The 26407-nt window shown below is 37.9% G+C and overlaps 3 protein-coding genes across 9 annotated transcripts in view; 2 read left to right on the plus strand and 1 right to left on the minus strand.

Annotated features, from left to right (window-relative positions):
* LOC122066537 (uncharacterized protein At3g06530-like) overlaps positions 1-10349 on the plus strand; it is a 13879-nt gene extending 3530 nt beyond the window's left edge. The window contains exon 2 of the mRNA XM_042630360.1: positions 9869-10349. Coding sequence (XP_042486294.1) covers positions 9869-10099 — 231 coding nt within the window. The 3' untranslated portion in view covers positions 10100-10349. The remainder of the gene's footprint in view (positions 1-9868) is intronic.
* A 2550-nt stretch (positions 10350-12899) lies between these two features.
* Positions 12900-20141, plus strand: LOC122066501. 7 transcript variants are annotated; one of them, XM_042630326.1, is made up of 7 exons: positions 12900-13679; positions 13763-13848; positions 13901-14096; positions 16041-16165; positions 16559-16619; positions 17372-18091; positions 19643-20141. In XM_042630326.1, exons 3-7 carry the CDS (start codon positions 13923-13925, stop codon positions 19709-19711), a joined length of 1149 nt encoding a protein of 382 aa, XP_042486260.1. In that variant the 5' UTR covers positions 12900-13679; positions 13763-13848; positions 13901-13922; the 3' UTR covers positions 19712-20141. The 7 variants fall into 7 exon arrangements, 5 of the variants coding, with proteins under 5 accessions (XP_042486260.1, XP_042486255.1, XP_042486286.1 ...); XM_042630321.1 differs by lacking the exon at positions 13763-13848 and having other exon boundaries at positions 12903-13679; positions 13889-14096; XR_006136381.1 differs by lacking the exon at positions 13763-13848 and having other exon boundaries at positions 12904-13679; positions 13889-14096; positions 17372-19077; positions 19178-20033.
* A 2400-nt stretch (positions 20142-22541) lies between these two features.
* Positions 22542-26000, minus strand: LOC122057150 (ATG8-interacting protein 2-like). The gene is made up of 3 exons (XM_042619165.1): positions 25892-26000; positions 24501-25338; positions 22542-22794 (listed from the first exon to the last, which is right to left on the minus strand). Exon 2 carries the CDS (start codon positions 25317-25319, stop codon positions 24504-24506), a length of 816 nt encoding a protein of 271 aa, XP_042475099.1. The 5' UTR covers positions 25320-25338; positions 25892-26000; the 3' UTR covers positions 22542-22794; positions 24501-24503.
* Between the last annotated feature and the right edge of the window lie 407 nt (positions 26001-26407).

Below are 26407 nucleotides of genomic sequence, written 5' to 3' on the forward strand. Positions count from 1 at the left end.
TCCCATAGCTTTAAATCATACCATTGATGATTCAACAATGCTCGCATTTCCACCAGCAAAGTAGTCATTTCCCAGAGCATCAAAAGCAACTGACTCGTCTTCCCAAACAACTAGAGTATCATTATAGGCTTTAGGAAAATATTCCCCTGCAAGAAATCAATATTTCAATATTCACATTGGATAAAATTCTGTTATCAATATCTCACGTGTCCAAATATGTGAATCTTCAAAAAGGGGATGAAGATAATTCTCCAAAATAATGATACACAAAGGTGTATGTATCCCATCAACAAAAAATAAATAAATAAATAAATAATGAAATCAAGCCTGCCGTTTGGCCCTGGATGATGCAGATTAATTACCAAAATATGCTTGTTTTATTAGGAATAAGCCTAGGGTTGGGTTCCATACATGTTGGGCCTTTGATCCCATGTGTTTTGAGTGTATTGGGCTACTTTTATGGGTCTAAACTAGGAGTTCTAAGGTTGCATACGGGATTCAGTGATTTGTTTCCTTTTTCTTTAGTTTCCTTTTTAGATGGGGTTATTTAGTTTCTAATTTCAGTACCTAGTTAGTTTCTAATTTTCAGTCATAAGTTAGTTTCTATTTCCAGTTTTAGTAACTAAAGGACTTTCTATTTTGTAAGTTTCTAATTTTAGATTTAGTAACTAGGTGAGTTTCTAATTTTTTGTTTCCTATTTCAGTTTTTAGAAACTAAAGTTAGTTTCTATTTTCTTGTAACCCCATCATTATTATAAATAAAAGAGAGCTCTCATCATAGAGAGACGATTTGATAAACAAAAAAAGATGCTATTGCGTTTCTCCTCTATGAGGGTTCTTTGTGTTTGATCAAAGAAGAAGGGTTTGGTGTTTGATCCAAGCGACTCCTTGCGGCGTGAAGTCCAGGAGGTTTTCTTCAAGCTTTCTTATTTCTGGACTGTTGTTTATTGTTTACTTTTGGGGTGCTTAGTGGTTGTTCTTTTGACTAAAAGTTCCTACAGTTGGATTAGTTTGCGTTTTCAAACTTAGTCCTACATTAAGTGGTATCAGAGCATGGCTGAGAACAACACCCCCACCCTAGCTTCTATTATGGAGTTTCTACAAAAATGGAAAACTGAATTGAAGGTTGAATTGGATGCCAGGTCGTTGAATGAAGAGACCCCACCACAACCGCCTACTGGCGATTCACGTACAACACCTGAAGTAGAAACCCCATTGAATGTAGTTGCTCAGTTGACTAACAGGAGAGCAAACCCTAATCTGCGAGCACCACAAAGGGTTCCAATAGCACAACCTACTTTTGAAGAGCATGTAAGAGGATATTTTGAGACTGAGCGTCCCGTGCAATAGAGGTATTTTAGAGATTCACAGAAGGTCAAGCTCGATCTGAAGGAGTTTGATGGGAGATATGACCCCCAATTGTTCTATGATTGGGTAGTCGCACTAGACGACTATTTTGACTATTATAAGTTACCTGAGGAACAAAAGATGAAACTAGCTCGTGCCAAGCTAGTTGAGGCTGCCCGTGATTGGTGGAGAACCTATGAGTATGAACTGGAGGACCGTGGTAGAGAACCTACTACATGGGAAGAGATGAAGTAAGAACTATCTGATAAGTACTTGCCACGTAATTTTAGAGCTCGTATACAAGACCAGCTGAACTCTCTTCGTCAGGGAAATATGACTGTGGTGGAGTATATGAATAAGTTTGATGCACTTTATTCTTGCACAGGCATTAGGAAGAATGAGAGGCAATTACTTTCTCAGTTTCGACTGGGATTACGAGCTGAAATAAATAGAAGAATTGGTGTTGCTGATGTGTATACAGTGAGAGATTGCTTTGACAAGGCTCTTCGAGCAGAGGAACTTATGGCACAACCAGGTAGAAGGTTTAGTTACCAAGTTGCGGAGGTCAAGAAAATTTTTTCAACCACTAAACCTAACACTTTAGCACCCCCAAGAGCCATAACTCCTCTATGTGAAGTGAAGATACCTCTATTCAAACCAAAAGAACTTGAAGTCAAGGTTCACATTAAAGAGATGGTTCTTAAAGCTTCAAAGACAGAAGGTCAAGAGATAAAAGATTCAACTGAAGAGTTCTATATTGAAGAGAGACAAGACTGAAGACGTGGAAGATGCGGTAGTGGTTGAGATCACTCTACAACAAGTCTTTGAGATTCATGATGAAAAGGAAGTGTTTGTTCCAATCCTTGACGAGAAGGTTACCAACATTGACGACTCTATGCACACGACATTCACAGTTGGTATTGATTCAGAGGTTGAGCATATAGAGTTTGTTATGCCATCATGGTTCTTTGAAGAGAAAGCTCCTCACCTTAAAGACTACATTCCAAAAGTCTACAAGCAATCAGAATTTTGTTTGGGAATGGTTAAAGCTGCTACGCACATGTTGTTTCCCCCTTATCATTGCAAAATTCGAGGACAAATTTTTTCAAGATGGGGAGAGTTGATGCAGATTAATTACCAAAATATGCTTGTTTTAGTAGGAATAAGCCTAGGGTTGGGTTCCATACGTGTTGGGCCTTTGATCCCATGTGTTTTGAGTGTATTGGGTTACTTTTATGGGGTCTAAACTAGGGGTTCTAAGATTGCATACGGGATTCAGTGATCTGTTTCCTTTTTCTTTAGTTTCCTTTTTAGATGGGGTTATTTAGTTTCTAATTTCAATACCTAGTTAGTTTCTAATTTTCAGTCATGAGTTAGTTTCTATTTCCAGTTTTAGTAACTAAAGGACTTTCTATTTTGTAAGTTTCTAATTTTAGATTTAGTAACTAGGTGAGTTTCTAATTTTTTGTTTCCTATTTCAGTTTTTGGAAACTAAAGTTAGTTTCTATTTTCTTGTAACCCCATCGTTATTATAAATAAAGGAGAGCTCTCATCATAGAGAGACGATTTGATGAACAAAAAAAGATGTTACTGTGTTTCTCCTCTATGAGGGTTCTTTGTGTTTGATCAAAGAAGAAGGGTTTGGTGTTTGATCCAAGCGACTCCTTGCGGCGTGAAGTCCAGGAGGTTTTCTTCAAGCTTTCTTATTTCTGGATTGTTGTTTATTGTTTACTTTTGGGGTGCTTAGTGGTTGTTCTTTTGACTAAAAGTTCCTACAGTTGGATTAGTTTGCGTTTTCAAACTTAGTCCTACATTACGTATCGATACGAAAGGGTTTTAAAAATTCAATGTATCGTATTGATAAGGGCCGATACGGTACGATACGCACCGATACTTAAAACCCTGGATCCTACTGTAGACTGGGACACCAATGACCTAGCTCTACATTATTCTATCACTGCTAAGTTCATTGTTGTTCGTATTCTTATAAACTACCAGCCACAATAGCACGTTGTTGATTAATTAAAATAACGCTGATTTGGTCAGTGATCTCTAATTGTTGACTGATAGTTTTAGATGGGCAGTCTCAATGCTTTCAATGGAAAGGATTATTGGAAAATTTCTTCAGTCACACTATGAAGAATAATAACACGGTGAAAATTGAGGAAAGAGAGATACCGCAAAGTGACTATTTTACATATCTAGGGTTAACCATAAATAAAGAAGGTGACATAGAGAATGATGCTTAATAGAGAATTAAAGTGAGATGGATGAAGTGGAGAAATGCAATTGGAGTGTTGTGTGACCGACATATTCCTTTAAAGCTTAAAGGGAAGTTCTATAGGACTGTTGTTCGACTGACTATGATGTATGGGGCCCGGAATGTTGGTGATGTGGATCCGGGTTCCCAAAATCAGGGATTGGATCACTTAGGGCCCACCAGAATGACGAAGAAGCTCAATGTAAAGGTTGAAGGGTATTCTTGTAATTTCAGAAACAAGCAGGGCCTTAGAAATAATTATATGACAGCTGGGGTAGTTCTAGAACTAAAAACTTTAATATAAGGGCTTATTCTGAATTTTTTTTTAAGAAAAGTGGCTGAATTGTGAATAACTTGAAGTTTCTAATAAAGGGTGGCAAAATGGTAAATAGATGATAACTTGAACATAAGAGGAATTATCAATGGGAAAAAGCAACGTACAAGATGGGAGGGGTATTCCTTGAAAGATGGGTAAACTGATACTTAAGGTAATAACTAGATAAGGGGAAGGGCAATGGAGGAATAAAGGATTAGATTACTAAATAGGTTAAACAAACCCACGATTCTGTTTGGGGGTTGTCTTCAACCTCTAGACAGAAATCAGAGGCGGAGCAGCTCACGAAACCAGAACCGGTTTGAGGGGAAAATCTCAGCAAACAGGGCTTCTTTTGATCTGAAATCTTGGGTAAGACTTCATAATCTTCAGGCCCTAAGGATCAACTGAACACAGCTCCAAACTCCAAGGGTTATTCAACCAAGGTGATGCTGAAACAAATCTGGGTGGTGAAAGGAAACCCAACTTTGATTTCAAGTTCCAATCTTGTACCAGGAAGTTTTTCAGAGAACAAGATCCTAGGGGTTAGGTCGCCTAGGACTGAAGATCCTTCGCCGAAAGTTCCAGAACCGATGGATGGGTTCGTGATGACGTTTACCGCAAGAACTTCTCTCAGATGTACCACTAGGAACAGAGTAGCAGCCGGCTAGGTGTATAACAAACAGGAATAAAGACCAGCAAGGAAGAAGAAGACAGGAGGAGTTTCAGAACCAGATCTGAATCTGAGTTTGATTTCTCAGAACAGAACAAAGTCTTGGATGTAATACTCCAGGTTTTTTGATCGTCTGTAGGTAGGAAACCTTCGATCAAGGGCTTGGTCCAAGTAGTTCAAGAATGAAGGAGGTCGACCCACTTATTTGGGGCTGCAACCATCGCCCAGAAACAGAGAAAGAGAGCAGGGAAAAAGAAGAAGAAGAAGAAGAAGAAGAGTGGAGAGAAGATTTCAGAGAGTCAGGGAGGGGGAAAACAACCCACGGCAGCTATGGTTTTCATATCAAATCTCTATTCAAAGACTTTAAATCTCAAAACTGAGTTCTTCTCTATTACATGACTAATATAAAGGAAAAATCAAATAATTAATGGAAACTACTTGAAAATGGAAACTAATCTAAAATTAGAAGTTAACTAATACAAAAGAAATTGTTTCTAAATCCAAAGAGAATCAAATCAAAAGATTTTTTTTTCTCTAAGTCCATTGTGCAACTGCATCAGTTGGGCAATAAGGCAGTGTCATATACAGAAGCTATGACTAGGAAAGATGGGGATGTTACGATGGATGTGTGGAAAAACTAGAAAGGATAATGTAAGGAATGAACGTATTAGAGCTGACTTGGGAGTGGCCCTGATTAATGACAACCTCCGAGGAAGTTGTTTGAGGTGGTATGCTCATGTTCAACGGAGGCTAGGGGCGCCCCAATAAAGAGGAGTGATATGATTATGATTAAAGAGCTAAAAGATCTAGGGGCAGGCCTAAAATGACCATAGGAGAAGTTTTGAGGAAGGACATGCATTGTCTACGTCTTGTCCCAAGTATGACCTCGATAGAGCCTGCCAGAGGGCTCCTATCCAACCCCATTTAGATGAGTTTCTCCTAACTTGATGGTCTGTGCCTCCATCCTCTTTCTTTCATCTCTCGTTCGTTTCTCATTTATCTTTTATAATATTCTTCGTTTCTCCTTACTGTTTGGACCTCAGTTTTCCCTACTTTGTTTTGCTCGGATCCTTGTAGCCGACCCTATTAAGTTGGGATAAGACTGAGTTTGTTGTATTCATGACGGAGCAAGGAATACAAAACTAGAGTACATCAAGAACACTACCTACCACCAACGATTGGGAAGTCTCAACAGGATCATTAGGACTTTATTGACTTCCATTATTAAATCGGCCACCATTTTATTGGTACCTTGTCCTGTGAAATGCCCATCCTCTAAGAACATGCTTCTTTTTCTGTCACGAAAGAAGGGGGGGGGGAGAGATGCATTGTTTGACAGGGCGTCAGGTTGACGGCGGGTACTTATTATAATTAGCCATAACCCGTCAATCTTTTTGCATGGAACTCGCACTCGTCCTTGCTTGACTTCTCTGTACTGAATATACCTAGCACTAATTCTATGAAAATATAGGGGGTTTTATTGTACTCTGGGGATATAGTGGATCTAATTTGAAGCAGGTACCATATTCAAATTCAAGTCGAATATGGAAGCTAACTGTCTCAATTAAGCATCCGGATTTGAATATGTTAGTTGAGTTGAGTTGAGTTGAATAGACTTCAAATATGTATGAAATGTGATTATTATATGTGATCATTCGAATCAACATCCAAATAGTTGATTATGTATTTAATTCAATGCTGATCATGACTGTCCATTCATTTGAGGATTTTTTAAAGTTTTATTTTGATTTATTGTTTTAAAAAAAATACAGTTTTTTACTATATAGTATTATAAATTTTCCTATTTTTTTAATAGGTTCCAACTGACTACTTACGGTAAGTTCAAAATTTGTTGCTTATAAGGTTCTATATTTGTAAATATTTTCTGATTTCTAGTTCTATATTTGCTAAAATGGCCTTGTTGCTATAGGAACATTTTAGGTATCACAACTTTTGTTACATGTAGGGCTATCTTGCTAAATCAGTTGAATAGATAGGACAGTTCCTTGATTGAACTACCTGTTAAATTTGGTTTGCTATCTCTATCACAATGCATACCATGTTCTCCCATGTATGGGCTGAAACCTGACATCAAAATGAGGGGCAACAAGTTGTGATCACGGGTTCAATAACCCCGATTATGGGCTGCTAAAGGCCCACAAATCCCATATTTGATGTGCTAATTATAGATGATTTGACTAGAGACATTCAAGATCAGATCCTTTGGTGTAAGCTTTTCGCTGGTGATATTGTTTTGGTGGATGAGACTAAGGTAGAGATTAATGCTAATTTGGAATTATGGAGATCAATATTGGAGTCAGAAGGTTTTAAGATAAATAGAACAAAAACAGAGTATATGGTGTGTGACTTTAGTGAAAATAGGATGGATAATGAAGTGAAAATTGATGAGAGGGAAATCGCACAGTGATTATTTTAGGTATCTGGGCTTAATCATAAATAAATGAGGAGAAATAGAGGATGATATTACACAGAATTAAAGTATGATGGATAAAGTGGAGAGGCATATCTAGACTCCGGAGAGTTGTGTGATCGGCATATTCCTTAAAAACTTGAGGAAAATTTTATAGGACAGTCAATATGACCGGCAATGATATATGGAGTTGAATGTTGGGAAGTAAAGAAGCATCGGATGGATAGATTAAGTGTAGCTGAGATGAGGATGTTGAGATGGACGAGTGATAAAATTAAAAAGGATAAAATAAGTAATGGTCATATTAGAGCTGATTCAGTAGTAGCTAGCTCCGATACATGATGAGCTGCGAGAATGTCATTTGAGGTGGCATGGACATGTGCAATAGGAGCTGTAGTACGGAGGAGTGATTTGATTCAGATTGAAGGAGCTAAAGTGCTTGGGGTAGACCTATATTGACTCTAGGATAAGTGTTGAGGAAGGATATGCATTGCTTAGGCCTTGTTACATGTATGACTTTGAATAAAGCTATTGGAGGGAAAGGATCCATGTAGCCGACCCCATTTAGTTAAGAATGATTTGAGTTGAGTTGAGTTGCTGTAATTGTCTTGAAATTCAGAAGCAATCAAGTAAATAGTAATAGAGTCAAAGGCATAAATGGAAACGATTACTCAAAAGAGGGTTATTTCTGGAAATGGAATAAATAAAGAGTTAAGAGGGGTGTTAATGTTGACAACCTCTCAACCCTGATAACCAGTGGAAGAGGGTTCTTTTGCAGATGGGAGAACTCTCTCAAAAATGGACCGCTTTCAGGGTTTCAGGCCCAACTTTACACTATGGAATCCTCCCAAACATACGCTTAATGGACAATTAGCAAACTGGGGAAAATTTCGGAATAAGAACCTGAGGTAGAAGGTGAACCACGCCTGGGTTCTGGTTATGTCTCGCAATGGGGGATTTGGTTTGGGGAAGGGATCTAGGGCCACTGTCACTCTGGAAGAGAGATCTAACCCCTGAAATATTAGGTCAATCTGAGATATAGAAAGTGAGTTCCAGTGAAATCTTCTCAGATCAGCAGTTTCACTAACAGGGAGGTCGAAGAAGGAACAGGGAAGCAGGGAAAGAAGAAAAATAGGAAAGAAGGAAAAGAGAAATAGCAGGTTTTTTTTGGGGGGAGGGGGGGAAGGGGGGGGGGACTAAGGAGGACTTACCTAATATGGGAAGAGGAGAAAACAGAGAGAGGTAGCACGATTACACCTCGTATGTACGCAAACCCCATCTTTTCTTCTTTCAAGTCTTCTCTTCATCCTTGGTTGCATGCAAATGTATATGGAAAAGGAAATAGAAGGAATCAATTCAAGCAAAGATCCTATTCTAATACTAAAACTAAAATTGAATTGAACTCTACCTCCTACATAATCCAAGGTTCCAGGTTTCGGTTTCAAGCCTGGTTTCAACCAAAACTGAAATTTTTGTCGAAACCTGTACCTTTTTTCTTAAAGTTTTGGCGGTTGGTTTCAAGCTCCAAATGGCCAAATTAAGTCCAAAAACTTCTAGGACACCCTATTATAGGTCCTCTAAACATAGTGGAACCTTAGATTTTATAAAATCATATTCAAAAGGGTAGTTTGACTTTAGACCCTAGGTTGGTAGTATACCAAGGTTCGAAATCTCGGCGAGTTGGATATTTTTTTTTTTTGACTCGGTTGACTGTTTTGGTGGTCAAACGGCCATATTATGACCTGAAACTTGGTGGATAGCTTGTTTTAAGGTTAATAAATATGCTTATAACTTATATCTGCAAACATATTAGAACATGATTGCGTTTTAGAGTTGCACCCTTGTTTGGCGGCAACCGTCGAACTGTTTTGGAGATTTCGCCTGCTTCATTGCTAGAACAAGATATAATATGATAGTAAAACAATTAAATAATGCATTCAAGCCATGATCAAAACATGCCTCAACATTAATTAACTAATATTTAGAGTACTAGAGTAATATATTATGCAACTCCCAAGTCCCAGCTAAAGTCATCCACTGAGCGTCTAACTCTTAAATCTCAAAGTCCCAAATGGCAATATCCCAAGTCCCAAACATATTAGTTATACAACACTAATCATAATGTCTGTCTACTAGAAAGAACTATGACTACATCTTCAAGGCAATAGATGTGATGATCTGGCTAATTAGTGGACAATGAAGTGATTTTTTGTTCAAATGCAAGGAGGAGCCGAAATTTCGACTCCCCCCCACGAGATGTTTTTATAGGCCTTGGTTGGTATCATTTCGGTATCTCGCCGAAACAATACCGAAATTTCGGCCGAGGTACCAAAATTTCGACCGAGATGATGTCCTTTTTGTATTTTGTAGGACATCTCGACTCGGAATAAAAAAGACCCGAAATTATCGAGATCTCAGTGAGAGATTTTGAACCATGTAATATACGCTGTATACATTCTCTAATAGTGTTACAGTAGTTTGATGGCTGTCTAAAGGAGAGACAGGTTTATATTCTTTTGTATTAGTTAATATTATATTGCCAATAGATTCAGAAGAGTAAACCATATCGGATCCATGTAGTCGACCCCATTTAGTTGGGATAAGGTTATGATTGTTGTTGTTATATTCAGAAGAGTAAACCTACTATCTTTCTGGCGTCCCCTCACATTTCTATTTGGGACATGCACCTCATCTGTGAACTGAATTATAACCTGTTCATTTGATGTGCATTGTCTATTCCCTTTGAAACGCTTGTGCCAGCCATGGTTTAATCAAGGGAGAGGGTCAGTCACCGGCTATCAACAGTTGGTAACTATCATTTATTCTTTTTTGATTGCATTGCAGGTGCTGATGCAAACTAGAAGTGACAAAATCCGCTCACGTATTTTGGGGCTGAAAATTGTGAAGTATCTCTTGGACCACCTGAAAGAGGAATACCTAGTCCTTCTGCCTGAAACCATCCCGTTCCTTGGAGAGCTGCTTGAGGATGTGGAATCGTCTGTGAAGTCTCTGGCCCAAGAGATTCTCAAGGACATGGAGGCCCTGAGTGGTGAAAGCCTCCGACAATACCTTTGATATTGAATCAGCAACAAATCCCCGTTTTTTCCCCACTTCCCTATTGTATAATGCAGAATGCTTGGTGAATACTGAGAGGGAGAGGGAGTGGGTTGGCACAGTTTTTAAAGGGAATTGAGGATTGGAGCTGTTTTGTGAGGGAATTGTATTATATGAAGAGGTGTAGAGTTTGAGTAGACACTCGTGTAAAACCAAATATTGGGAGATTTGGATAAAATTTTGCAATCAAAATCAGTATAAATCAGCCTCACTCTATAAGCATATATATATATATATATATATATGCCACAAACTTTTGCATCTAGATTGCTCAGTTGGGAAGTTTTGTTCTATAAGGTTGCAGCAATCCAATATATGTTGTTATGTCTACGTTCTGTCCATGAAAGAGGACTCCTATTTTCAGGCGCATGGTTGCGGATAGTTTTGTTATCTTTTTGGTTTTAATTTTGGTCTTCTATTGTGATTTGTTGTAGAGTGGTTGGTATACCAATTTCTACTGTTGTTTGGGCTCTTTTTTTTTTTTGGTGGGGGGGGGGGTTTGGTGGTCGGGGTGGTTATTTTGCCCCATCCTGTGTCTGGGCACAGATACCACGCTCTCAGACAATCCTTTTTGCCTTTTTTTTGTTATGTATAATTTTTCTAGGGTAGCCGATTGAAGTTGGGGGGAACTGTGCCCAGGTGAAGCTTTGCTGACCCTGTCAATCTTGTGGGAGATCAAGTGGTGCTCAATTTCGAATGATAAATATGCCCGCGTTTTCTAGATTTCTATGTTAAGTTTTTGAGTTAATTAAACACAAATATTAAAAAGTAAAGTAAATAAGAGCTGTGAAATTACACAGCTTGGAAAAAATAATAAAAGAAAAGCTCTAGACCATCATGTAGATAACCCAAAATGGTGGTGTTTGAGCAGTAATTGTACTCTCAAGAAAAACTAAACCAAATATGACAAAAGTTGTGTCATGTGGTGCATTTGAGATTCTATTAAAAGGAAAAAAGTGATGTATTTTTGTTGCCAGGGTTGTGGTGCTTTCCATCTCATCTTTTCCACTGCCATCAGTGCATAATCCTTTCTTTTGCCCGCTTATATCCTTGATACTATCTTTCTTTTTCATATATTTTTTCTTCTTTTTAACTGTGTATCTTTTCTTTTTCTTATATTTTCTCTTCTTTTTAACCATGTGGGTTAAAAAAAAAAAAACCTCTGTGGTCTTTTATTGATGAAATTGAATCTCATACATAGATTGATGTGATTAAGAGATTCTTCTTTGATCGCATTGAAAACACTTTTCCTTGTTTTATCCTTGTTAATAACTGCCTATGGAATAATTGATTTCTTTTTTTTTTTGGTAAATAGAATAATTTACTTCACAATTGACTTCTGCCTGATCGATGGTTTATGATACACAATTTAAATCGGTCAGATTATAGGTCATGACTCATGATCAATCACTTGGCCGGTCTATGATTGACATAAGGATTTTTTTATATTGTTTGGTGCTAACATCTTATAACTTTTTTTTTTAGATGTTACAAAGGGTTATCTGAGTTGTAGTCGACACCATGTTATGAATTTGATAGCCTTTGATCCTCAGTATTATGTATTCCAAAAAAAAAAAAAAATGAAGAAGAAGAAGAAAAGATATGCTCATTCTGACTGAAATTAGTATATTATCACCATTTTTCAGAAGGATACCCTCATTTCCCCATACTTGCTCACTTGACGTGCAGGACTAGGTAATGAGTCTTTATGGCTTCCTTTTATGTAGGCATTTTAAAAAGGAAGAGATAGCAACCTGAATGCGTGGCCATGCGTTAGCATGGGGTCAATGAGAGTTTGTGTTAAAACATCAATATTGATGGGATTCTTAATTTCATAGGGGAGAGGTGGTAATCTCCTAGGTCTGGATGCAAGATCCACAAGACCAAGCTGCGCTCTTTTTCGCAAAACTAAAATAAAAAGTGAATTTAATTAATTTTTATAATTACTACCAAGAGAAATTGTGTATCTAACTAAGAAATAGGAGTGGGTTCTTTGAACAAGCATCACTAATGAGGTGCAATGGAATAGTTTCATATATAAGAGAGCAGCGAAGGTCATTCATGCAACAAGGAGAGAGAGAGGGAGAGAACTAATTTGTCCTCTTCCTTCGTGGTTTCATCCATAGAATCTTTTCTTTATTACCACATGGGCCAATGCAGTTGCACACCTAGGCATCCATCAGAGTCGGGGTGGGTGATCATTTCACCTCCCATGCATCTGGGTACAATAGTGGACAACTGTGTAAGTGTTCTTTTCTCTGGCCCGTTTGTTTAGAGGGGAGTGTGGGGTGGGACTATTTGACACATGGGTCCTATGTGTTAATAGGGTGACCAACCGAAGTGGGATAGTGAGGGAGAGTTACTGTAGCATCCCGCCCCAACTAGTTTGGTTGGGTGGGAGGAAGGAGAAGTGATCAGATCAACAATGGGCTCTAGGGTTTTTCAACCATTGAAGAGCCGGAGGTGGTCTCCGCTTTCATCGACGGAGGAAGTTGTTTAAGACCGATGTTGTGTAATAACACCCTTTTTCATAAATCCCATTTCAGAATTTTCAAAACCAGGGAATTTTTTTGGAAATCTCAGCTCTAATATATAAAAATAACCAGAAAAACAAGGTCCTCCATGGATTCTCTTTCTCACTTTGCTTGTTTTCCATTTTCCAGTAAAATCTCGCCTTAGAGTGACGAAGATGCAAGTATCGAAATCGGGTATTTACTTGAAGAATAATTTCAAGGTTGCCGTTGCTACTGATTATCACTAAGTTTCAGATTTTCTTATGATCGGGCAATAGCGACAGAAATCACAAAGAAAGAGACAAAGGATAGGGAGTCGGAAGGGAAGCAAGAGAGAAATAGGAGTAACAGCTCTCTCTTGGCTCTCCGAAAGCTCTGTTGAGGTTGCCGTTGCCGCTGATCAGCGCTCATGTTTCCGATTTGCTTATGATCGGGCAACGGTGATGAGAGAGAGGAAGGGGAGTCCGAAGGAAAGTAAGAGAAATAGTGTTACCGTTGCATCTTTCGTCGAAAATTCCTCAAAGTCCCAACAAAGTCCTACTGATTTGGTGGGACTTTGTGAGGGACGGGGTGGGAGTATTACCATGCCACGTGGGTCAACAGTAAAGTTACTTGTCGGCTCATTTTTCCACCCCTTGCAACCAAACAACTTAAAATACCATAATTTTAGGAAAAGTTAAGAACTTTCCCACCCCAACAATCCCACCCCATCAAAACCCTTCTAAACAAACGGCCCTAAATTTCTTATATATGATTTTTCGGAGAAGGATCACCAAAACGCTAGATTGGAGATCTCTTCCCACGCCCTCTCACATAATGAATCGTGGAAGGAGGAAGAACCCTTCCCACAGAAAAGCTCCGGATAGATTAAAAGCAGAGCGAACCCGTTCCCTCCATTAGGGGCAGAAAACGCAGGCAATTGGTGATGCGAGAGTGGCCAATACAGAATACTTGGTTCAACTGACCGAGTCTAAGAAGGAAGAAGAACCCTTTTCCAATTCCTTCTCTCACTTGAAATTCAGAGACTGGTATACTCTATAAACCCTTGAAAATGCCGTTTGATTCTCATCCAAAAATTTACATTTTTTTGTCCTACTTGAAACCCATTTAGGGCTGTGGAGAACAGGATAAAGTCCAACTAAGAAAGCAAGCGTTCTTCTTTGTTTATATTATTTTGCTATGAAAATTTTCAAGCAAATCTTATAAACCCATGATATATTTTCATTCTATTTGGTAGGTAAGAGATCAAATTGAGCTGGAGATATTCAACAATGCTGCCAAGATGGTGTAGAACAATTACGCAGCTCTCCAAGGTTGGACTACAAAAGAACATTGTATCCCCAAAGGAACTCTACGCTGGGTATAGAAACTATTCCAAAGTTGCTGCAGCAGCTACTGCAACTGTGGCAGATTCTCCAGTGAATGGGGTTTCAACCAAACCGGAGGTATAAAGCAATACCAAGGTTGAATTCACTGAATGATTTTTATTTTTTATTTTTTATTTTTTTTTTTTTTTGGGGGGGTTGGGGGGGGGATAGGTTACTGATAATGATTGTTGTTTTCTAGGAATTCTATGAAACATAATTCTATTCAGTTTTCTGATAACATTATATATCTTAACTGTTCACATGATTATGATGAAATTTAAGTTCTTCCACTCCCCCTGACACCCCCTCCCCCACCCACAAAAAGGGAATAAAATAGAGCTGATCCTTGCCTTTCACTTTCACTTTCACTTTCACTCCTTTATTTGTCAAGTTAATTTAAAATTGTAATTTAGGCCTCTTCCACCCCCACCTTAAGTAAATGAATTGTTGAAAAAAAAAAAAATTAAAAATACGTAAGAGAAAATGTTGTTCAGATAAAGAGTCCACTTAATTCATGTAACTGTAGAGTGTATACAAGCTTACTTGCATCTTCCCACTGAATCCCTGCGTTATTCTATTTTTCATTATCTCTGGTGCATGTCTCAAGCTCATAAATTTGCACTATTCAGAGCTTCTTATTTGCTGAAATCCAGTGTCCTTCTCTTTTGACAGATGAACTTAAATAAGATGTTTTGGTCTAAACCCTATTCATTGGCTTTGCCGCTAGATTCACCTCTGAGAATTGAAGAGCCAAACTATGAGGGCCTCCGGCACATTTTCCTGAAGCTATTGTTGTTTTATAGCAAACAAAGTAAATCCATTCGAGGGGCAAATGTGATATACCGCCGTATCATTTCACAAGTTGATAAACAGCCTATTTATGATGGTAATTTTCTTCTCCTCTTTGGAAATAATTGGGTTAGATGGTGTAGTCTTAATTTTGAAAGGTTTCATGATGTTAGAAGTTTAGGCTACAAACTATGTAGTCTCTATGATTCATATATTACACTCTTCTACACCCTCTCAGAATTTCGCAGTTGAACCATAGCCAAGAGATGCACAGTTCAAGAATTTTTCAGTTATTTAGGTATTTCCTAAGATGATGATTGTACGCCAAAATCATCACATGAATCCATGTAATTAGTGTCAACTGCTGCTTAGTAGGTAACCATTGTTAAGATGAAAAATGGATATAACCCCATAAGCAGCCAATCAAACTAAATAAAGTCTTCAAGAGGAAGAGTTTGTTACCAATCTCCACTCCACCTTCATAATGGTGCCTTCAAAAAAGATTTGATGGCTCATGATGCGTTTCCAGAAATCCCATGACTAATTTAACCATTTTCTCTCCCACTCATTGGCTTCTTCATACTTTGTTGCTATAACACATCTCTGAAGGCTTCATTTCCATGTAATTGTCGCAACCATTAACAAGAAATGGTTGTTCTTCTTTTTTAATTTCTTACAATTTTTACGTTAAGGTTTTTCGGGTTCTTGGGATGCCATGCTGCCATCGGGGCAGGTTAAGTATTCAAGTTTTGATATCTTGGTTGTGTAAGATGACCATGCTTTTGCAGCATGCAGAGGTTGCATTAGTGAGGTTCCCTTTTGAAAAAGTCTTAAGGTTTCATTTCATTATTTTGTATCCTTTGGAAGTTTTGCAGGCCATCCCAATGAATCTATTCCCTGATCAAATGACCATAAAGATTGAAACTGCTACTGCTGTGAAGTGGTGCATTTGCCCTATGTATTTCTTCCCGATCTACCCCTTTGCCTTGTGGGAAGACCCATTCTATGGTTTATCAAGTGCTTTGAATCCCTCTCATTTTGATTATTAGAGCTCTAGTTATTACCATGAAGAGTTTGGGCTGGTAATTTGATGGAAAGCTACTGGGTGTAAAACAGTGATGCCACTTGTATAAGCCTTTAGTAGGTTACTGATTTGTATTTCTTCTACCTTTTTTTGTTTTTGGTTTTTAACTTACATATGGTTCATGTTCCCTTTTCTCCTTTCATTGGCAGGTCAACTTACTTTTGACTAGGTGGATGAAAGATCTGGAGAAGATATTCTATGGCAATGTTGTTGCATATAATGCTGCAATGCTTCCTGAAGCTCGACAGGATGAGCAAGAGAATGCGATTTGGAGGTAACGTTATTCATCACTTCAGAAATCTGAGCCTCATTTTAGCATTCCAAGAAAGTTTTTTTGCTTGAGCTGGTGGCTAGCATTTATATGACTAAAATCTCAGCATTCCTTCAGCTCTTGTGCATTCCTTGAGCTGTAGCTCAATAAAAAGCATAGTACCAATTGCGTCTAAATGCTTGTGAACTGACATGAACTGCTCCCTTCAAAATTGTGGAAGCACTTTCAGTGGTGCTTTTGAACACCAATTCTTGCAAATTGTAGAAATGTTCTAATGGACTAATAGTTACATAGAAGAACCACAAGCACATGAGCACACATACAGAGACTATATCTCAGGGTTAGCATTTGCTTTGATGCTTTATGATGTATTGATGTTTCCTACACTTGTAACAGGAATGTGTTCTCCGATGATGGTTCACCAATGTCAAATGATGCTGCATCATCCACAGTCCAGGTATGTTAGGGATTAATTTTTATTTCGTTTAATTAGTTTCACCTGCTGCCACTTGTTACCTATGCTTTGCTAAGAGCACCAGAATGGTAATCTGTCTTTCATAATCGTACACTTGTCATACGTGGTGGCAACGAGACTGACCACTTGATCTGGCTCAGCAGAGATCACTTTGGCCAAAATTTTGTCCTGAGTATGTTGTGTAAGCCAGTGTGTGTTTTAGCCCAAGCAAGAGCTGCCCCTTGATAGATGAGTACTATTCCTAAGCCCGTGCTCTATAACTGATGCATGGTATATGTTCAAATTATTCTTGGGTCATATCTTAAATATTTGAGAAAATTGCATTGCCACCCCCTGAACTTTGGTCCTTATTTAATGCCACCCCCTAAACTTTTCGAAACACCAAAGACACCCCCTGAAAATTCAAACAATTCCAAATCAGTTCCTGCTATTAGCCGACACAGTTATGTGGTAGAATTTATTACCCCCCCCCTTTCCCTTCTTCTAAACTCTCACTCTAAATCCCCAAACCGAGAAGGAAGAGAAGAAACAGCCGTCGCCTTCCTCTGAAACCTGCAACTATGCGATCGTGAGCTCCTCTCCCCTCCGGCGTGCGATTGTGAGCTTCTCTCACCTCCGGCGTACTACCGCCATATTTTCATGTTGAGGAGTTTGAAGGATGTAATAGCTCAAATCTTGGAGGGCCTCATATTCTTGCTGTCAATGCTGATGATGTTGTTCCTGTTTCCTCACAGAACAAAGGGGTGAACATAAGACCTTACGAAAGTAAAAATGGTGAAGATGGTTCATCATCCTTTCCTAAGGGAATGTCCTCGGTTAATTTTCTATCTGTGGAAGATGAATTAAAAGATTCTGTTAAAGCAGCACATTATCATTCAAAAGTGAACATTGAGAATGAGATATTATGTTCCTATGTCATCCAGGAACTGACTCAACCAAGAAAAGAACATGTTCCATCAATTTGTTCAAAAAGTTCTGGACTCAAACCTTCTCACATGAAACAAATGAGTGATGGCAATAACATTACATATGCAGAACTGTTTACCTCAGAGGCAACAGTTGTAGATTCTGGAATGGATATCAAGGATCTTGGACAGGATGGCTCATCTTGTGTACAATTCAATGCTGTGGAACATTCTTCAAGTTTGCCTTTTTCTCTAGCCAGCGTTCTTGTTGGGCTTGCTAAACAATTCGGTGGAGCATCTAACACCAGACCAAAGATTGATATTCAGCTGCTGCTTAATGCTATGGATAACTTGTCAGAATTCCTTCTTTCTAGTTGTTCCAATGATGTAGAGGCATTGAAGGAACAGGATCGTGAGGTTATTTGTCGTGTAGTCAACAATCTTGATGCATGTCTCTCAAAGAAGGTTGGATTAATGAGATCAATGCCCCAAATACAATTTCCCGAGTCGAGCACTTGCTGCCTTAGAAAGCCAACTGATCCTGAAATGGTATGGTGCTTAGTTCTTACTTAGTTGTGCTGCAGAAATTTATAATAAATCTTCTTTTTGTTTTTTCCAGAAAGAAAAAGGGATTGTAGAAAGTTTCTTGATACATTCGGAATGGTAAAGCTGTTTGTTGATAGTTGATATCTTGACAAAGCATGGTATTTACTAGACCAGCAACTCAAAAGCCAAATAAATTTTTAACCTATGGTTCAAGTTCATGCATGCCAACAGAGACAACAGATATCTTTCCTTGGAAAATTTCTTTTTCAGCAAACGAATAGTGAAAATCATGCCGAGTTAGAGCAGTTAAAGTATTCTCCAAATAGTCATTTGATACCGCTGGCCAGGATATTATTGACTTTAATGGTAAAGTTGGAGGGGAGAGGAGCTCACGATCGCACGCCGGAGGGGAGAGCTGCTGACGGTAGTTGCAGGTTTCAGAGGAAGGCGACGGCTGTTTCTTCTCTTCCTTCTCGGTTTGGGGATTTAGAGTGAGAGTTTAGAAGAAGGGAAAGGGGGGGGTAATATTGTCCATTCACACCATATGGGAGTGTTTTAGGTATTTTGGAAAAAAACTAACAGAAATTCTACCACATAACTGTGTCGGCTAACAGCGGGGACTGATTTGGAATTGTTTGAATTTTTAGGGGGTGTTTTTGGTGTTTCGAAAAGTCCAGGGGGTGGCATTGAATAAGGACCAAAGTTTAGGGGGTGGCAATGCAATTTTCTCTAAATATTTTATGGCTGGCTTAGCTCTTTTCCTTGGATACCTTGAATGTTGAATATGGCACCTTTGCACATATTATTCATGGACTTCTGTGAAGTGGAGTTACACTCAAGTCCATAATCATATAGGGGCTTCATGCATCCACAAGCCAAGCCTGATTCCTAACTGAGCATTGAAGAATTAAAGCAACTCTACGTTTGCTTACATTTTCAGGCAACGTCAAGATATGTTCTCCAGGAATCTTATTGCTTGTCATTGACAGGTAGGCTTTTGTCTTCCCATTTTGTAATCATTTCCAGTTCATTTTATTCATCAAAGAAAATTATATTTCATCCTATCATTGTCTATCCATGTTTCTCTAGGGTCACTAGGTAATTAAGGAGTTGGCTCAAGGCAATGCACAAGGCGAAGCTTGAGCTTGTACTTTATTTGGTGAGTTTATGCATCTGTCATGATGCTGAGCCAGTATCTCACCAAATAAAAGATGGAGTCCAGTTATTGTTCTTTAAAGACCATAGGAATATTGGCAGCATGGGTTAACATGCTGGATATTCCATGGTCTCCTTACCTTCTGAAAGTGCGACAGATTGCACCATTATGATCATGCAGGTTTAAATCCGGTGGATGAATTGAATGGTAGTTTTTTCCCCTGCATTTGTGCTCTTATGCCTGTATGTTTTGAGCTGCTCTTCTGGTCTACCCCATTGATACCTTGCATTCTCCTCATTCAAATACCTTCTTCTGAGTAGACAGAGGTTGTTGGAAGTTTTCATGCCATGATTTTCAGTTATCTTGATGTCTAATTTAAGTTTTTTTTGCATCAACAGATAAAGAGGCTATATTTTCTGGAAACTTCATTTTCTCCTCCTTGCAGAACCCATTACCCGATGCCATGAGGTAATTAGTGAATGCAAGAGAGTGGGTCAAGATTCCAGTAATACTGTAACCAAAATATTGGTTATTGCTTTGAACTAGTCTAGAAGCAGGTTTCCTAATCACATATTAAATCAATTGTAAAGTTTTTACCACTTGATTTTTTTCTTTTGGTTGGGGAAAAAGGGGGTGGGGGTGGGAGTGGGAGTTGATATAAGAAATCAGTGACATTCTTATGGAGTCGTTTTAGTTGGAAATATAGAAATTTTCCATTATTGTGTTGATCAATGTTTTGATGGAAACTATACATGAAAGGCTTCTCAGGAGGTTTCTGGTTCTCTTTTATTTCTTCTTGTTTTTCCAGCCTTTTGGTTGGCTTGTGAAATGAATTATTAATGTTCTTATTAACTATATGATAGGTTCAATGAATCAGAATTACATATTAATGGGCCCAATCAGATATTGTTATCAATTATTCTTAGAAGAGAAAATCTCTCTCCCCCCAAAACCAATCCCACCCCCCCAGCCCCCAAAAAAAAAAAAATCTTATAAAAAATGTATGTATTCTTCTTGGGTAATCCAAATGGTGGGTTGGTTTCTCAAGGTTTCTTTAACAAGGATGTAACTTTTAATAAGTTTTAATCAGTTTTAATCATTTGATGATAATCATTGGAAGCGTAATTGAGAAGCTGTATTGTTGCATTGTTGAATGTAATGTATTAAGATTGAAGCCATATCAAAAACATATAAAGAAGTTGGCAAAAATGCTTCAAAAAAATTTCATTTGATTATTTCTGGAAGGACAATAATTGATTTGCCTATGCATTGGCAACCATTGCCTCCATGGTTGAAGTTTATGTCAGTTCTAAGATATTACCCTTCAAAATAGAGCGAAGAGATTAATCAGCGTATCTGAGCACAATCAATGCTTTGACTGCAGACAGATGACCATGATACATGAACATTGTGGACTTCATTTAATCCAAGGAAAATACCTGAAAGATGACAACTCTATGAAAAGAGATTGTTGGGAAGATATGCTATACGACACGAAGGAATTTTGTGCAAGCGATCATGTGATGGAATACAATTAGTATGTGTAGATCAAGAACAAACGCAAAGGCTAATGTTCCAAATATATTAGGAAATCTGTTGTTCCCACATGAATGCCATGATATTATTATTAGCAAAGAAGATCTTAAGGTTAGGGTACTTCTAGAATACTATGGAATTAGATTTGTGCAAGTTATGACATGATCTGTCATAAACATTAGTCTTATATACACACACCATCGGTTGAGCTACGAGTACACATCTTTTGTGACCAGCGGTGAGATGCAGCAAGCATTAGACGGCTGAGAGCATCTGGGCACGTATCTCAAGGTGCTCCCAGCCACTTGATGTTTGCTGCACTGGAGCTACATACATTGAGTTTTCTGTGGCCATTCGCTATTTTTGGAGTATAGGCAGCATTGGATAAATTATTCCTAGTCTTCAAACGGTCATTAATACATATTGGTTTCCATATGCTAGTTTGCCAGGTGCGTAAAAGCATAATTATGCACCTATGAAAATAGCATATAACCCCAGGTCAATCTCTCTAGTGGCATTAGGACTGAATAGAAAGGTCCAATTTACGTGCTTAGTGGGGTTGTCAACAATTTGTTATCTCACTTTTCCTTTCATAAAAGTAGGTTGAGTGATGGATTGTCTTGATGGTGGATGCAATGCATGTATGACATTTTGGCTTGACCGATCTATATGGTATGTCAGGTAGACAACTGATACTTTATTATAACCTAAGTCTGTGACTGATTTGTAGTGGTGCCTTAAGTTAACAGTCGGTACTTATTATAATTAGTTACACAACCCATCAATCTTATTAAATGGATCCTCATGTTTGTCCTTACTTGAAATCTCTATGTAATCGATCCTATTAAGTTAAGATAAGGTTTTAAATATTGTTGTAGATAGCTCCAAACTTATCCAAAAAAAAATAGAAAGGTCCAACAAGACCCATCTGGGTGCATTTTTTCGTTGCATATCTTTTTTTTGTTTATAATCCTCAATCCAATGTGCGATCAATTCAAGAATAGAGGGAGGCTGTGCTAAGGTTTGCAATAGGTTACCCTAAGTATAATGAAACAATTTATGCACAAATGAAGCTAAATCAAACCAAACCAAACGAGCCCCTAAAAAAAGAAGAATGGAAAGGAGGTTATCCTTATGAATTGTGTGGGAGTTCTTTTCCTTGGACTACGCATGAACTTGGATTATGATGACCAATTTTAATTATATGATCTATCATATATGGAGATCTCATAATGTTTTAAAAATTAACCCATAATTAAGCGATGATATGGATAATAGGTTCACAAATTTTAAATCCCCACTGCCAGAAATTACAACTCATAAAATCCTATATTTCAGAGAAACAAATTTGAGCAAATTCAAGGTTAACCTGCCAACATATTAGGATTTAAATCATTCTCTAAGTGCCTAATGTACAACTCTTGTATATTTATATATATATGTCCATCAAACCTGGTTTATTAATTAAAATATTTATTTTCATTTATGCTTGACATTTATTTATTGGGCTTATAAATTATTTCATGGATTTTCATTCACAATTGTTCTCGACTAAGGATAAGACCAGACATCCTATTCATATGGTCGTTACATTGTATGTTACAAAGGATGTGATTCCAATATATATATATATATATATGTTGTTGTTGGCGGGAACCCAATCCGATCCCTTCCGCTGTGTGATTGGGTTCCTACCAACTACTACTCCATTAAGACTACATAAATAAAATTTGTTCCTTAAAATTATCAACTCCAAAGGGCTATACCAATTGATCAGTCATTAACTGTATTAATAGATGACGATAAACAAATACATACCAAACCAAAAAAAGAAGATATACATACAAAATATCCAGGACCCAATAATATAAACAATTTTATAACAACTCCAATTCTTCTTATTCATAAGTTGGGACTAATGGTATGTCCAATTCAAAATAACACTTCGCACCATCTCTCTTCGTTTCTCAGCCTTTTACTTCTTCATTGTAATTCTTGGTACCCACTTCATCTTCTGCAAAAGGTTAAGAGGAAGGTCAGCCTTTGGGTTAGAAGAAAAAATCAACTTTCAGGGATGCAACTCTTTGACAATCAATCTACGACATCAGCACCACTCCTAGCAACAATGGCTAACACCTTTACAACAGGGATGCCTCCCCTAAAAAAAAAAGTCTGTGTGCGGGAGCGTGCATATCAGCTCCACCTTCTCTCCCAACCCCTCAGGTCAAGATGCTTTTCTTTTAAAGAAATAATATATAAAATGGAATAATTTGTTATCTGACCCCTTCATGGTCATCACTATCTTCAGTATCCATGGGAGCCCTGTATGTTCCCCCTCATCAGAAAATATGACTCACATTGGTAGATCTTAGTAATATAACAAGAAAACATTTTGGGCTATACGTGTATCTGAACAATCCCCAAAATGTTTAAATTTGCCAAAGGCAGCTGTGAGAGAATCCCCTGAAGGCACACACTAACATTAATGGTCATGGACTGGCATAGCAATTAATTATAGAAACTATTGTCAAAGTATAATTAGTTTCTTATCCCAGTCTTCAAGATAAGCAACATTAAAGCTCTGTTTCATCAATTCACCGTAGATTTCAGAAAATAATTGTTACTTTTGTTCCCCCCATTCCTTAATCCATGTTTTTTTCAGCCTTTTAGTTGTTCTTTTGAAGTCCAAAAAATGTTCAATGCTTTTCAACTGGTAGGTCCTATCTTCCCACTCATTTATCTAAAAATGCTCAATCACAAACTTTCTTGAGATGCAGTGGGATTTATCAGGTTATGTCAATAATATCCTACTCCGAGAACAAAATAATTGAGCCACTGGTTAAGTTCTGCTACATTAGCCTGATTGTCTTGCATCATGATGGAATATTCCTAGTGTTTACATTTGATTCAAAAAGCCAGAACGGGACCTGAAGCTAAGATCCCCATATCTCAATATCTCAAAATTATGAGACTTATTATTATGCGTTAGGAGCTTGTTTAAAGAAGAAAAATCTAAGTTACAGCCATCAACTCAATCCAACCAACAGACCCGCCATTAATAGCATTCAAAGGGTTGATCAACACATGGAGAAAATGTCTCCAACAGGGTTCTCAGTAACACCAAATGACTTTCTCTATTTGAGAACCCTCCAATTATTTAGTTAATATCACATTCCAAACTGCCAGAGTGTTAAAAGTATCAGAGTGTTGGTTTTTCTAGAACCTGAAATCATCTCAGGCTATTTGTTGGTCTACAATGGAAGAGATGGATTGGAAGAGGAGTGACTCAATTTTCCAGTCTCCTGAACCATGGCAACATAAGAACAGGAAGTCCCAAACCACTACCAATTTTTCTAGCTACATCCGTTTCCCCATGCAGATTCATGCACACATGGAATAACTCCATTCAAAATTGTTCCAAATAATTTACAACCATGTAGTTGTAAAAATTATACTACCATATGCAACATATCAAATTTCAGGAGATAAAATGTTTTAACTTACTCAAATCCACGAGCTCAAAATTAGAGTTATTATTGTTCTCGACACAGAACATATTTCAAAGATATAAATATTCAGGATATGAGCGGGTCATATTGTCATATATAAACAGACATATGCATACATAGAGACAAACAAAGACTTAAGCATGAGTTATCAGTAAAACATCATGACTGATTTAACTCCCTGTTTCCAAGAGAAGGGTAGTATGCAGATTACCTCTTAGGTTGCTGAACTCGCCGACTTATTTTGTTGCCAACGTTGACCAATAATGACAAGGCCCATAAGAGCTGCAGCAACAAAGACAGACCAATATGCATTTGCCTCCTTCGCATTTTTATACAAGGAAGCTATTCTTCTCTTCCACAATTCCTCACAGGGAAGTCTATACTTATTAAATTTAACTTCTTTTGTATGACTTATTGGCTTCGAAAGATCTGAATCATTGTCTGAGCTTTTCTGAGAGGGATCACACGACTCAGTGACAACTGCATCCTTATCATACACAGTCGATCCACTAACATTTGCTTCACTGTCAGACGAACTAAATTTAGCAGAATTGTATATATTCTCTTCTTTGCCGATTAAATTTAGCCCTCTTAAACCCATGCCTTCTTCAAACTCTGTGTCACGAACAGATAGCCTATTACCCTTTTCATCAAAGAACTGTATTCCAGTTAACTCATCAGGTACTGGCAACTCTTTGACATTCCAATCTTCAACATTTTTCTTCTCAGATTTATTCATATCAAACATTGGCAGATCGTTAGCAGCTACACCTTCACCTTTTGGTTCATTATCAATCTCATTCTTCTCTGGCTCCAGTGGTGGATTCTCATGCTTGTTAGATGGAAATACAAAGTGACCAGACATGACCATTGCATCTGCGGTTCCCTCTTCATATACAATGAACTCATTACCTTTATCATCATCAAATCTTTTCGGACCAGGAGCAGCAGAATATGTTGATGCCGTGAGTGACACAACTTCCCATTCATTTCCACGGGAGGAAGCTTCCTCCCCCACATTATTTGCCATTTTGCAAAATTCAAATTCCCTGCAAAATCAGCAAATCTAACCAACATCACCAACAGAAAACAGGAATAAGAACCTGCTTCAAATTCACAGACACGCCATTCGGAAAGGAAAAAAAATCAATCCTTTCATACAAAATTTCTCTGAAAAATAAATTCCACATGGAAAACCATACCTGTCAGGGGATTGAAGGTTTGGCTAAACAAATTCGAACCCACTTGAGATTGTTAAAAAAAAATTATCCAAATAACATGAGACAAAGCTTCTAATATTGAAACAATCCGTAATTCCATATGAGAAATTAGATATTCATTTGAAATAAAATTATGATCCAAAGCACTACTGATCAATAACAAGAGACTTTCAATCAAAACCCACACAAGAAATCAAAGAAACGAACTCAGATAGAAATAAAATCAAACCCTTAAAGTTTAAACGAATAAGAACAAAAATTCAAGCTTTTCCAACCAATCAATGGATGCAACTGATCATGATTAAAATTTAAAAAGCCTTTACAGATCGAATCTTCAAAAGAAGGGAAAAAAAGAATATTGAAGAGTTTCGATTCCAATAACCTGAGAAGAAGATAACGCAGGAGATATTTCAGACACCGTCGCAGTTCAGGCACGAAGGAACGAACTGCTCTGTAGAGGGAGTAGTGTTGGATACTGAATTCCCCGGGAAGAATTGAGATAAAAAGGCAAACTGGTTCAACCGGTATTTTCTAAGTCGCTTAAAGGGTTTTACCGGCTATAGTCGGTTACCTTCCTTTGCGTATGGAAGAAGAGAAAAATATTCTGATCTATTGGTGCCCAGATAGGACAACAGTGGAGGATGACGCGTTGACGATAGAATTGTACGATGATGACGTCATATCGATGTGGGTAGATATAAGCCGTTGGTGTTAAAAAGATAGTATAGATCTAACGGTTTTTAGTATCGTAGGGATCATTGGGTTTTGTGGTACTGGTTGTATCAAATCAGCATCGCCTCTAGTTCATTCGGACACAGGGACACGTGGTATAAATGTATAGGATCAAATCAGTTTTCCTGTGGGCTTGTTGGGCTTTTTAATTCAAGCATGACTGAAA

This window comes from Macadamia integrifolia, chromosome 2 (assembly GCF_013358625.1).
Source record: "Macadamia integrifolia cultivar HAES 741 chromosome 2, SCU_Mint_v3, whole genome shotgun sequence".
Taxonomy (NCBI): domain Eukaryota; kingdom Viridiplantae; phylum Streptophyta; class Magnoliopsida; order Proteales; family Proteaceae; genus Macadamia; species Macadamia integrifolia.